Genomic DNA, 14,701 nt, shown 5'->3' with positions numbered 1-14,701 from the left:
TGGGAATTCGGGAGGTTCTGGATCCTCTTCTTCCTGCAAATTGAGCCCTGATCTGCTTCCATTTAACTTCCTCTCTCACTCTTTCTCTCACACACGAGGCATAGATAATTTGTAGTTTCTTAAAGGGATAGTTCACCCCAAAAATGAAAATTCTGCCCAAACCCGTAAGACTTTCGTTCATCTTCGGAACACTATAAGACTTTTCTAATGAAGTCTGAAAGCTTTCTGTCGCTCCATTGACAGTCTACGCAACTACCACTTTCAAACCCCAGATAGGTAGTAAAGACATCATTAAAGTAATTCATGTGACTCCAGTGGTTTAACCTTAATGTTATGAAGAGATGCGAGTGCTTTATTTTATTTACAAAATATTAATATCCAAAGCGCATTCACAAGAGCACCAGGACGTATGCATGTTATGTTGACTCGAGAGCAGATGCTGTTTGCATGAACACGCGTTGGAGATAAAATATTTGGGGGCTTAAAAGTGGTAGTTGCATAGGCTGTCAATGGAGGGACAGAAATCTCTCAGATTTAATTGGAAAGATCTTCATTTGTGTTCCGAAGATGATCAAAAGTCATACAGGTTTGGAACAACATGAGGGTGAGTAATTAATGACAGAATTTTCGGTGAACTATCCCTTTAAGTTTCTTAATTCGTACTCTTCATTAGTCATGTCTAATGAGTGTTGTTTTTTGTGGAATGTCATATTTTCAATGCATTTCTGGAATGAAAATGGTGAATATCTTCTTACTATTTCTATTTACCCTCATCCCTTTCCTGTCCTTCTGGGGGGCTCTCTAGATTTTTCTATTACGTATGCAAAATGCACCCCAAATCTCCCACCTCTCCCTAATCCACCAAGCACACAAAGACTGTTTACACTGTGTGTGCATGTTTGAATTGTGATTACACTGGGAACAGTTTAAATTTGATGTGGGTTTAAGGATTAAGGTTGTGTCCGCCTGTAGCCAAGGTGTGAGGTACTGTTGCCAGGATGTGCAATGTGTGTGTGTAAATGTGTGTTTTATTTGCTTAAACATGTGATTGTGTGGGCACAAGGACCGTTTTCTTTGAGGAGGCAAGGGAGGCGGTGCCTCTTAAAAACATTGGATGAGAAAATAATCAACAGTACAATAATAATACAAGAAATAATATGAAATATGAGAAGAAATATTGTGCAAAGCACTCATCTTTGTAACACTGTCCAACACCAACACCAGCAGATGAGCTTTCAGAGAGAGGCAGCGTCTCTTTGGCCTCTCTTGAGCATTATGTTCTCGTACTAGAAGCCCTGAAACATGAGGGGAGAATCAGACAAAAAGTAATGTGAGGGAAGCCAGTACCTTCATAGGTACTTCACTACTATTGGCTTACTGATAGCACAAGTATATCTCTGAGACGTCTATTCGGTGTTGGCATTTACATCTGCAAGATTTATTTTTAGAGTGTTTGGTCATCTGCAACACGTCTCTAGGACGTTTCCTGTTAGATGACAGATAGACATTTAAAAAGACATCTTTAAGATGTGTAAGATTTACAATGTATGTAAAACTGCTTTTTCTAATGCCGGGGACACACTTAACGACTAGCTGAAACAATCGAAGACTGAACTGAACACACTTTCAGACTGTTTCCAACGACTGGAGCAGATTTTAAACACCGACTGTGAACACTGACTGAACGCGACTCGGCGCATTTGGGCATGATCAGTCGTAAGTATCAAATTACAGTCATAATAGGCCTTACAGTCGTTAAGTGTGTCCTCGGCTTAAGACGTTATCAGATGTTTTTACACCGCAGATGCTTTCCAGATTAAGAGATCTTTAGCAGACATCTTACAGATGTACCTGACCTATCATGATTGCAACCAGTCTGTAAATCAGCCTGAATTGTTCAAACTTTTGTAGTTGGTTTTAATAAATATAGTGTTTGTTGCTTGTTGATAGTGTAAGGCCTTGTCCACACTAATACATTTTCATTAGAAAACGCATCTTTTTCTCTCCATTTTGGCCTTCCGTCTACACTGACAGCGTTTTTATTATCGAAAACAGCTTTTTGAAAACGCTCTCCAAAATGGATGAATTTGAAAACGCTGTTTTCGCGTTATAGAGTGGATTGTGAAAAACAGAGGTATTTAAAAAGGATGATGCATGTTTAGTCATGTGACGTATATTGAATCGATAGATACAGTGAGGAAAATAAGTATTTGAACACCCTGCTATTTTGCAAGTTCTCCCACTTAGAAATCATGGAGGGGTCTGAAATTGTCATCGTAGGTGCATGTCCACTGTGAGAGACATAATCAAAAAAATCCAGAAATCACAATGTATGATTTTTTTACTATTTATTTGTATGATACAGCTGCAAATAAGTATTTGAACACCTGAGAAAATCAATGTTAATATTTGGTACAGTAGCCTTTGTTTGCAATTACAGAGGTCAAACGTTTCCTTTAGTTTTTCACCAGGTTTGCACACACTGCAGGAGGGATTTTGGCCCACTCCTCCACACAGATCTTCTCTAGATCAGTCAGGTTTCTGGGCTGTCGCTGAGAAACACGGAGTTTGAGCTCCCTCCAAAGATTCTCTGTTGGGTTTAGGCCTGGAGACTGGCTAGGCCACGCCAGAACCTTGATATGCTTCTTACAGAGCCACTCCTTGGTTATCCTGGCTGTGTGCTTCGGGTCATTAGCCGCGTTTCCACTGTCGGGCCAGGGCCGGGCCAGGGCCGGGCCAGGGCTTTAAACGGGCCGTGCCGGGCTGATAGCCTCGGGCTAATAGCACGGGCCTGCGTTTCCACTGTCGGGCCAGAAGCTCCACAGCGCTTCACTAAAACACGCCCGTAACACGCCTCTCTGGAACAACGTCACACTAACCCATTCACCAACAAATGGAAGTTTTATCAGAAAACGAATCAGAAATCACTGGAAACAGCGTTGAAAACAAACATGATAAAAGCGGCCGTTTGCTGGCATTTTTGTTGTTTACTTGAATATTTAAAACCCAAGCATCAATGTTTTACCACAGGTTTACAATAAAAAGTGATACATTGATCATAATGAATTAATTTATGTCAAAATTGCACATTAGTCACTCAGAGATAAATTACCGTCTATTTCACAAAAGAAAGAGGACACACTTACTTCTTCAGTCGCGTCTGTTACTGTTTATCTGGTAGTTACAGGACATATTTACATCACATTTAGAAAGAATGATAATTTTTACAAATATATGCCACCAAAAATACGACCTGAGGAGCTTTAGCACTCTCTCGACTCCAATACAGATATTTTCAGTCAGAGAAACAGAGGAAGCTCCCGAAAAAAAAGTTGCTTTATTTTATGATAGTCCGGTATAAAGAGACGAGACGTAGGCTACTGACAGATAAAATAAAAACATGATTGTGATAGCCTTTATGATTGGTCTGATTTCTTCAAGCGTTCACTATGTTTTTTTACTATGCGTATCTTCAAGCGTTTACTATGTTTTTTTACTATGCGTATCTTCAAGCGTTTACTGTGTTTACTATGGTAATGGTTAGCGTGCATAGTCTTTTGCATCACAAACACAAGGCATTCAAACATGAACGCGAGTTAAATGATTTTTAAAGTCTTTAATGCTGACAGAATCATCCGGCGCTGCCGTCTCCCGACTCTCTGTTCGTAATCCTCTCCTCTAGCCCGAGCTGGCCCGCTCTGGCCCAAGGTATTCGACGGGCCAGAAATCCTGGCCGTTGGCCCCGATCAAGCCCCGGAAGTGACAGTGGAAACGCGACCGGCCCTGGCACGCACTAGCACGGCCCTGGCCCGACAGTGAAACGCGGCTATTGTCATGTTGGAAGACCCAGCCTCGACCCATCTTCAATGCTCTAACTGAGGGAAGGAGGTTGTTCCCCAAAATCTCGCAATACATGGCCCTGGTCATCCTTTCCTTAATACAGTGCAGTCGCCCTGTCCCATGTGCAGAAAAACACCCCCAAAGCATGATGCTACCACCCCCATGCTTCACAGTAGGGATGGTGTTCTTGGGATGGTACTCATCATTCTTCTTCCTCCAAACACGTTTAGTGGAATTATGACCAAAAAGTTCTATTTTGGTCTCATCTGACCACATGACTTTCTCCCATGACTCCTCTGGATCATCCAAATGGTCATTGGCAAACTTAAGACGGGCCTTGACGTGCTGGTTTAAGCAGGGGAACCATGCATGATTTCAAACCATGACGTCTTAGTGTATTACCAACTGTAACCTTGGAAACGGTGGTCCCAGCTCTTTTCAGGTCATTGACCAGCTCCTCCCGTGTAGTTCTGGGCTGATTTCTCACCTTTCTTAGGATCATTGAGACCCCACGAGGTGAGATCTTGCATGGAGCCCCAGTCCGAGGGAGATTGACAGTCATGTTTAGCTTCTTCCATTTTCTAATGATTGCTCCAACAGTGGACCTTTTTTCACCAAGCTGCTTGGCAATTTCCCCGTAGCCCTTTCCAGCCTTGTGGAGGTGTACAATTTTGTCTCTAGTGTCTTTGGACAGCTCTTTGGTCTTGGCCATGTTAGTAGTTGGATTCTTACTGATTGTATGGGGTGGACAGGTGTCTTTATGCAGCTAACGACCTCAAACAGGTGCATCTAATTTAGGATAATAAATGGAGTGGAGGTGGACATTTTAAAGGCAGACTAACAGGTCTTTGAGAGTCAGAATTCTAGCTGATAGACAGGTGTTCAAATACTTATTTGCAGCTGTATCATACAAATAAATAGTAAAAAAATCATATATTGTGATTTCTGGATTTTTTTTTTTAGATTATGTCTCTCACAGTGGACATGCACCTACGATGACAATTTCAGACCCTTCCATGATTTCCAAGTGGGAGAACTTGCAAAATAGCAGGGTGTTCAAATACTTATTTTCCTCACTGTATGTATGTTTATACCGCCATGTGCTATTCACTTTCACACAGTTGCTAAAGATATGCTACTTTGCACACTCTTCATATCACAGTCCTGCAAAGGTGGCAGAAAAATTTACTCTCAAACTGCTCTCATGTTTTGCTGCAGGACAGCACTTGCGTTTTAGACCAGACATATAATGGTGAGTGAGTGCATCCTGGGCGCATCAGTGAATGGTGAGATATTTTGCTAAATAAAATGATCCTGCCAGAAGAATTGCCTGATAACTCATTGCCTGATATTATGACTTGTTCTGTCTGTATCTTCTCAGTGAGCGTTTATGAGGTTTTACGCATACGCAAATTCGAGGTGAATTTAGCATTTTTCGACATTTCAGTGTGGACGAGAAACTTTTGGAAAACACTAGTGTGGACGGAGAGCATTTTGAAACAACACCGTTTTCAAATGTATCTGGAGTAATGTAGACGTAGCCTAAAATAAAGGCTGTTCAATTAACCCAGAAACAGTGTAAACAAATCAAACAATCAAAGTCAGAACATGAATTTATATAGCATTAAATGCTCTTCCTTGACCAAAATAATCACTTAAATCGAATTTAATTAGGCTTATACACAAAAGGAGAACATGTTAACCAGATAAATTACATAAAATCATTTTTTTTTTTACATCTTAAAACTTTGTGTATTTTCTGTTCTAATTTTCATTGTGATAATGGTTTTTTCTCCATTTTTCATTGCTTTCACTAGAAATCTTCTAGCAAATTGACAAGTGCAAATATTCCATGCACACTGAAAAAAAAAAAAACACAACAACATTGGTTGTCAGACATTTACCATAAAAAAATACAATGTAAATTTACAATTTATAACCGTATATTTCAAAATCTGCCTTTTACCTCAAAATGCGCTAATAACCACCAAAATAATACTGATGGCACAATAGAAAGCCACATGATGTTGGTTCATGGTGTTATGGGTCACACAATGACCAAAACACCATGACTAACACACACAAGACTAAAATAATTCTATAAATATAAACTAAATGTAAACAGAAATTGTAACACCCTAATGTTTATAATCGATAACAAGTATAAGAAACAAAACCATTTAAATAATGTGTGTCACATAGGGATTTTTTTAATACAGTTTTTCACCGTACGTTATATGATAATATGGTACTTGCAATAAATACAATAAGATTACATATAATGTGATGGTAAACAATTTTTCATCTTATATGGTCAGGTAACCAATTAAACTTTTTTTACTGTAGCATTTTTTTTTATTTGACAAACATTTTTACAGTATAGTTTTTCAGTAAATATAAAGTCATAAAAGCTGCATACTGTTTACAAATGAAATATAGCATACACTGTAGGATGCAACTTGTCACTGCTTGAAATTTAATGTTAACTCACCAAATAGTACAGTAGTAGTGAGGGATGTTGTAAGATATATTTTGAAGCTACAAACAAGATTCACTTTAAAATAGCATAAACCAAAAATCTATGGGTGGAAAAAAATGCTCTTTCATGTGGGGGGAAAAATGCTACATTTTATGTCAAGACTTAGGTTAATGTTTCTTTTTTTCTTTTTTTTTAACTGGAAAATGTGGTATAGATATTTGGGTCTATGAATTCAGTTTTGCACAAGGTCGTGTGTGTGTGTGTGTGTGTGTGTCTGTGAGAATATGCTCTGTGACTCTTGGCCCTGAAACACAAACATATCAGAGGCCACCCTCTGCCCCGATAATCCTTTCAGATAGAGGTGATACACACACACTAAAGAGAGGTAATTAATAGTGCCACAGAGCAGCTCTTATGCACAGAGAATCGGATGAAGGAGGGGTCGCCCTGGCGTTTTTTCTTTTTTCTTTCCCCTGTCAGTCTTCCTCCCTTTTCCGGCACATTCGAGCACGAGTGTGATAACAGAAGCTCAAGGTCAGGGGAGGGGGGCACAGCGTAGGTGTGACGGTGGGGAGAGTCTTCCTAAACACCAATTTGCATGAGATATCAGCAAGAATGAAAAAATTTAGAGAAAGAAAAATAGATGGATAGTGAAGGTACAGTATAGATGAACTGAGAGAGAAAGAGGTTGAAGGACAAAGAGATGAAAGAACAACCTAAAGATTAGAAGGTAATGAGTAAGAAGGAGCATAAGAAACACTGGTGGAGAAAGGGAAGTTTAAAAGCAGGAATGTGGAAAACTGGTTAAAATGAATTTTCCAAAGTCTACGGGGAAAAAAGAGAGAAACCCCAAAATAATCCAAAAACTCAAAAGAAATATACGTTTCTTTTGAGTTGTCCTCACTGTTTGCACGTGACAACAAACAAACCAGTACAGTCCAGTTTGTGAACAAATGACTTGTATGAGATGATTCTTTTTTAATGAATCAGTTATAAAGATGTTGGATCTGATGAGAGATCTGTTTGAACCCGTCTAGCGACTCATTCACTGACTCAGCTGGTGTTGATCCTGACTCCACAAGTCTTTGATTTTGCCATGCTGATGCTTAACTCAAAAATGTAAAGAACTGTGAACTGTTATGTGTGCTTAAGACTTCTAACATTTAAATCGAATTATTATCTATTTCTAATTATTGAGTGGTTGTTCATATGGGAGCAAGTAGAAAATAGATACACTACTGTTCAAAAGTTTGGGGTTGGTAATATTTATATAATATTTCAGAAATATTTTTTAAAGAAATGTCTTATGCTCACCCATTTAATAAAATAAAATAAAAATTTAATTACAATTTATTAAATATATTAAAACTGTTTTCTATTTCAATATATTTTGAAGTGTAATTTATTCCTGTGATCTTCATGATCCTTTAGAAATCATTCTAGTATGCTGATTTGGTGCTCAAGAGACATTTCTTAACATTGTCAATGTTGAAAACCATTATGCTGCTTAATATTTTTGTGAAAACCATGATATATTTTTCACTTTAAAATAGCATAAACCAAAAAAAAAAAAAATGTTTTAATATATTTTGTTCGGTAGAAGGTTAAAAAGAACTGTATATTTTAAATAGAAACATTTTGTAGCATTATAAATGTTTTTACTGTCACTTTTCATCAATTTAACAATCATCTGCATAAAAGTATAATTTTTTTTTACAAAAAATAAATAAATCATACTGACCTCAAACTTTTGAACTGTATATGTAGTCTACATTCAGAGTTTTTTTGGTGGTGTTCTCCTCAGGGTAAAATTTTTCAAAAAGAAAAACGCAAGTATCCAAATAATGGTAATTAAAAATTAAAACCAATAAATTTCGATTCCCATCGTAAGTTGGTGGTTTCTAGGGTGTTCTGGGTGGATGTTTAGTGGCCCAGGTCAAAAGAAGGCTCTAAGTTTCTCATTGATTCCACCTTCAAAGTTCTCACCCATTTCTCACATCCACCAGGCAATCCATCGCTTGGAAAAGTAACAGCATATCTCTCCTCAATAAGCCAAATGAACTGTGGTGTCATTTATGTCCATAGCACATACAGTATAGGACGAGTTACACTGAAGTATAATACTTAGAGTAAAGGGTTTGACCAAAACTCTATGTATGAGCAATAGTGATGCTTGATTAGCAAATATACCTAATAAAGGCCAGTGGAAGGCAAACCGTGCCGTGAGTTTGGGGGGTTAGAGAGAGTGAGTGAGTGAGTGAGCGACGGAGAGAGAGAAGGGTGGGTGTCTGGGGGGGTAACCGGTGGTGTCTTTGTGATGGAGATGGAGCAGTCTCCAGCGCTGAGCTGATAATGACCAACGGTTCTAATAGCATTCACCCCTCCACCCTTTAACCACTCAAGCGGAAAACGGACAGAAAGGAAGAGAGAGAGTGTGTGGAACGGAGGAAGATATGTTTAAAATATGACGTAGTGGGACCGCGTGTGTCCTGGCTTATTGAAAATGCGTGTATATGAGTGTGTGTATGTCTCGACGCCCCCTTGAGGAGACATTAAAAGACAATATGTGTGTAGTTTTCGGGCACGACGCACACACACGCACACAAACATGCTCGCACCAGTCAGCTTACCCTCTTTATCGTGCTGTATTTACGGAGGGCGATGGAGCGTGAAACGCCTTTGGGCTCCCCGGGACCAGATGGAGAAACACACACACATACACACACTCCAAAGGCGGCCTTATCACCAGCGCATTACTGGGATTTGTTGATACCCTCGGTAATCACTCCCTTATATCACCTCAAAGAAAAGGAAAATATACAGATTATATGAATGTCTGTGAGAAAAAGTGGGAGGAGGAGACAGAGTGGATGATGGGAGAAAGAGAGAGTGAATGGGGGTCATCATTCTCTAGCGAGATGGGAAATGTAAGTGAGGTTTATAATAACAGAACCGAGTGAAAGGAATTGAGTGAAGTAGAGTAATATAACGCAGGTAGTCGGCTACCGCTGACATACACACGCTCACAAAGGGCACAGCTGAGAGGCCGAGGTGCATTCACACACTTGACATGAGCGTGTTGTATTCTTGTGTGTGTTTAGTGAGTGTTCTGGTAGTGGTTGTGCCCAAATTCATGTCACCCTAATTGGAGGTTTCTTAACCTGACTGCTTGTTAGCTTGTCACACAGTAGATGCTTTTGTTACAAAGGGTTTGTTATTCTGAGCATAGTAGCCTGCTACAAGACATTCGCAGAATGTCAGAGCTGCTCTTTTCCACACTATGAAAGCATGAAGTGACCAGGGACTGTCAAAAATGGACAAAAGTGACCTATAATGTGTATTAGCAAAATTGTCCGTTTGACTCGTTCATTGTTGGGAAAAAAGCAGATATGGTTTTGCAACACAGGAGAATGATTAATAATGACAGAATGTCCACTTTTCTGTTAATTATCCCTTTACATCAGTGGTTCTCAACCAGGGGGTCTCGGCAAACTTTCACGAGGGCCTCAAGATGACTTAAAATTATTTAAAATGTTTAATTGCAAAATAAGCTAAAACAACAACAACAAAAACAGTTTTTCATTTTTCTTTGAAGAACCAGGGTTCCCACCGGATATACGATGAAGCCTATAAAAGTGTGATTTCTAGACCAGGAAAAGTCAAGTAAATTAATCAAATATAATGTGAATTACTTTTTTATAATGAATATAGATTTTTCTAGTAATGCCAAGCTTGAAATTGTGAGAAAATATAAATAAGGCAAAATTGTTTTGAAAAAATAAATAGAGGAGATATTGTTGTGGAAAATGGGCGGCGTTGGAGTCAAGAAGGTAGAGAACCACTATTTGAAATGGTACAATACTGAGTGTGAATGAAGGAAATGCTTCACTGTTTTTCTTTTGACAGACTGTAAATACAAGAGAGTACTTTGGTGCACTTTGTCAGTCAAGGTGGTCAAACTCTCTTTTAAAGATTTCGGCAGTGTCATTATTTTGGTAATTTGGAAATCATTCTCCCTTTGCTCTGTTTGTTTCTCTGTAGACCACTTTGGGACCTCTCAACAAGTCCAGTGATCCAGAGGCCTGCAAGAAACCTGCCTACTGTTATAACTGCTCTAAGAGAGGACACTTTGGGCATGTAAGTGGACTGGCTTCATCCGTGGGCCATCACATGGGTGTGCTGATGTTGTGATGTCACTTTTGCTTTCTGCAATGGATAACAACCACAACAACCCCTAAGTAAAACTTAAAAACAACATTTCCACTAGGGCTGTACTCAACCAAAGAAAATCTTGATCGACTGAAGTCCTGAAATTTTCGACTAAAAATGACGGTAGAAAAAAAAAACGTTAAATTGATTAGCTGCGCACTGTGCGCAGTACTTGGTAGCCTTGTTGTCCGCCTAAATGAATTATAAATAAACATAAAAAACTAGTAGGCTATTTGCAGTATATTAAATCGTTTTTGACCGAATTATTTTGCACTGAAATGAGTCTGACACTCGAGTCTGTCGGCTCTGACAGCGTTGCATCACGTGCACCTGCGCAATATCATAGCTTATGATTTCCGAAAATAGTACTATGTTGTCAACTAGTGATATCATCACAAGAACTGTTGAGGAATATGCAACATAATTTAGACAATTATTTTTGTCATATGTTATAATAATAAGTTATAACTGTCAGACACTATCATTTCACCGTGCATGTCCTCGCACCGAGCGAGGCTGAACATGAGCTCAGCTTCGCAGCTGAGACACGAATAGACTATTAACTTAAAGCTTTTACTCTTAATAAACACAAAAGGCATGTCCACTTTAATAAAAAAAAGAATATTTTTTAAACAAACCAGATCAAGAGCAGAAACGAAATAAAGTGCATAACTGAAAAATAAAGCATCCTAGGCTCAAAACTAACACAACCAACAGCACAGCGCAATTGCGCATTAGGCTCCAAATAAAAAAGTTAGGTTATAACACTAAAACATTGAAATATGCAAATTCTGATGTTCATATAGCCTACTCAAAACAGACAGGGCAAGCTAACACAGACAAGTGAGCTTACCACTTTTAGATGATATTTCATGTTTGTCGTCGAGCTGTGGAAACTGTTGCTTGCAAACTTTGCATTCGACCTTTTTCCTGTTATCAATTTTAACAAAATGCTGCCACACTGTCGATTTCTTTGTTGTTGACATGTTAGAAGAGGACTGACTATTAAACGCTCTCACAATTAAATAAATAATATTCAGCATCAAACCTTCTATAGTTATCGCTCTCTCTTGGGTTGGGCTAATCCAAAAAAGGTGAAAACAAGGGGGGTGTTCTGAAGACAGACTGTTACAGTGAAACAAGGGTACTCTGAAAACACCCCCATTAGCAGTTAGTGCTTTCCATCTGATGAAATGAGCGCGCCTCAGCGCGGCAAAACTGATGAAATGAACGCGGCAAAAAATCGACCAATCAGAATTTTGGTCGAACCAGAACGTATCGACCAATTAATCGACTAATCGACTGGGACAGTACAGCCCTGATTTCCACACACAAACTAAATGAAAACCCCTGCTTGACACTTGTGCTGGCCCCTCATCATTTCACACTGCTCTGTTTGTCATGCTTAAACCAATCGACACATTTTCCAAATATGTGATTTACAAAACACTGCTGATTTTTTAAAATTCTTACTCTGTGTGTACAAATCTTTTTGGCATTATGTTATCTTCATATTCAACATGCTAATGCTCTGCTAACAATATTAAAACTAAAGTATACAGTGTGTGATTATTATAAAAGTTGATATTCTGATCTTTTTTTTCCTAAGCACATTTGAATAATTCCAAACCACATCAATCTTAATAATAGAAATTGCAAAACTAAGCCATGACCAAAGGACAATAAATGTTTATTGGGGCAGCAGCATCACCCAAAAAACAGGTTGAGAAGAAAAGATATTAATTGTAAAAGACTAAGAATTAAGGTAAAGAATTAGGTGTGAAACCATCAGGAACCCTTTAGTCTCCAGTGCCACCGTTTTCCAGAACTGCATCCTGTAAAGGAAAACCTGCTTAATAACAATGCACATTTTAATATATAAGGCGTTTTTCCACCTCCAGCCCTTGTTAATAATTATATGTAACTTATAAATGATTATATACAAAACTAGAAAGTAGTTATTAAGATTGATGTGGTTTGGAATTGGTAAAATGTGCTTGGAAAATATATGATATATTGACTTGCATAATTCTTATGCACACACTGTATTCACTACCGTTCAAAAGTTTGAGATATAAAGATATAGCCATAAAGATATAGCCTACATTTATTTAGCAAGAGTGCATTAAATTGATCAAGTGAAAGTAAAGACTTTTACATTGTTACAAAACATCAATACTGTTCTTTTGAACATTGATCATCAAAGGATCCTAAAAAAAAATTATTAGCTTCCACAAAAATATTAAGCAGCATAACCATTTTTAACATTGATAATAAAAAAAATATATTTTAAGCATCAAATCAGCATATTGGAATGATTTCTGAAGGATCATGTGACTCTGAAAACTGGAGAATTGATGCTGAAAATTCAGCTTTGCCATCACAGGAATAAATTAAATTTTAAAATATAATCAAATGGAAAAAAAATTAAGTAATACAAAATAATATGAGGTTTTAAAGAGTGTGTTTTCTGCAGGAATGCTCTCAGAGGAGAATGTATAACGGGACGTATCCCACCCTGCCCATGATTACTTATTATGACACAACAAAGGACACCAATTGCCGGGAGCACAGACTAAAAAAGAAGGCCAGAGGTTTGTTGGAAACTTTCAGATAAGTTGAATTGATAGACACTGCTCAAACTGATCAGATATAAGGACATGCGTTTCTCTTACAGATCTTCAGGATGCCGGATTGATGTCCACTGATGGAGGCGGTTTTACATCTACCCCTCAACCGCCCAGGAAGAAACAAAAAACCAGCCACAAACAGTCTCCGTACCCACACAACACTCACACAAACAACCAGCACACACCGAAGAGACGCATCGCACACACCCCCAAACATCATCAACAAGCGCACCAACACTTGAGCGTCAAGCAGAACTCACAAACACCAGGGAGCCACGGCAAAGGCAAGTTTATACCACAACAACAAAGCCAGAAGGAAGACAAAAAGAAGAAAAAGAAAAAATCTTCAGTTATAGTTATAGATGAAGATGAAGACTTTCCTAGAGGTGGCAAAAAGGGCCCTCACTGGACAGGGTTTTTTCAGTCTCCCCAGAAAGCCAATATGAAGCTGAAAAAGGCCTTTGGAATAGAAAAGAACAATAAAAAGAAAACGGAAACAACAACGAAAAAGAAGGAGAGGAAATTGAAAAAGAGACAAAAAAAAGCAGCAAACGATTCTTCCGTGTATCCATCTGATGAAAACCTTTTTCAAATTAAACAAAGAAAGGGTAAAAAACGTTCCTGAAAATGCCAGAGCATGTGAATATGACTTCAGATGATTCTATCACCAATACTGGCTTTTTCAGGTTGGCTAGTTGGTTTTGGACCGTCTTCTTCCATCCACGTTTTCATGTACAGTATTAGAACTTTTTTAGGATTGTTCTTGGAAAACGAATCAATGCAAATAAGCCCCTCTTGCCCAAATACAATTAATGTGCTGTTGAATATTGTGAATGTTAAATTGATCACATCTTATTTTAGAGGTTAAATTAATAGTGAAAACAAATGAATATTGAAATTGCAAATTCACTGTGTCAGTGTTTGGTGCGTTTCACTTTCACAGAATTGTAAAAGAACTATTAATTGCTTGGCTGCATTACACAAAAAGTGCTTAGTTTCGATAGGCTTAGCAAACATCAGTTTTTTTAGTGACAGGTGTCCTGCTTCTACATGACGAGTTCTCTTATTTTATGTACATGCTGAGTTCTGTAACACCATGATTAAATTAAAGTCTGTTTGTTTTGATATCCTGTTTGAGATCTTTTGTATTAACGTCTATTTTAAAGGTGCGACAGGTTATCTGGGAAATGCTAATTTTAGCCTGCTAGCATTGTAAGCATTACGATCCTGCAAATCGCCGTCCAAAGCCACGCCTCCTCCAAAACACATGAACGCACACAGACCAGAAGAGAAGACCAGAGACAACATTGGATTACATCATGTGTCATTCACCGGTGAGAAAACTTTACAGTACAGTAACAGTACTAACAAACATAAATAACTATTTGCCTGCCATTCTCTCTCTGTCTACACAGCGCACGTGAACGCGTTGATGATGTATGATGTCTGCGTGAACAAGCTGTGCAGTGGTATGCAAACACACGTTGACTGACAGGGAACTCATGCTTTCATTTCATTCGTACCGAACGCAATGATTGAACGA

At 38.4% G+C, this 14,701-nt stretch overlaps 1 protein-coding gene across 1 annotated transcript in view; it reads left to right on the top strand.

Moving 5' to 3' along the window:
- The window catches only part of zcchc7 (zinc finger, CCHC domain containing 7), a 61,578-nt gene extending 47,295 nt beyond the window's left edge, over nucleotides 1–14,283 (top strand). Inside the window, exons 7-9 of the mRNA XM_082163311.1 lie at nucleotides 10,361–10,456; nucleotides 13,005–13,122; nucleotides 13,206–14,283. Of these exons, the coding sequence (XP_082019437.1) occupies nucleotides 10,361–10,456; nucleotides 13,005–13,122; nucleotides 13,206–13,783 (792 nt within the window). The 3' untranslated portion in view covers nucleotides 13,784–14,283. The remainder of the gene's footprint in view (nucleotides 1–10,360; nucleotides 10,457–13,004; nucleotides 13,123–13,205) is intronic.
- Nucleotides 14,284–14,701: the final 418 nt, after the last annotated feature.

This window comes from Leuciscus leuciscus, assembly GCF_965113295.1.
Source record: "Leuciscus leuciscus genome assembly, chromosome: 3".
NCBI classification, from domain to species: Eukaryota; Metazoa; Chordata; class Actinopteri; order Cypriniformes; family Leuciscidae; genus Leuciscus; species Leuciscus leuciscus.
This window is presented reverse-complemented; position numbering and strand designations above follow the sequence as displayed.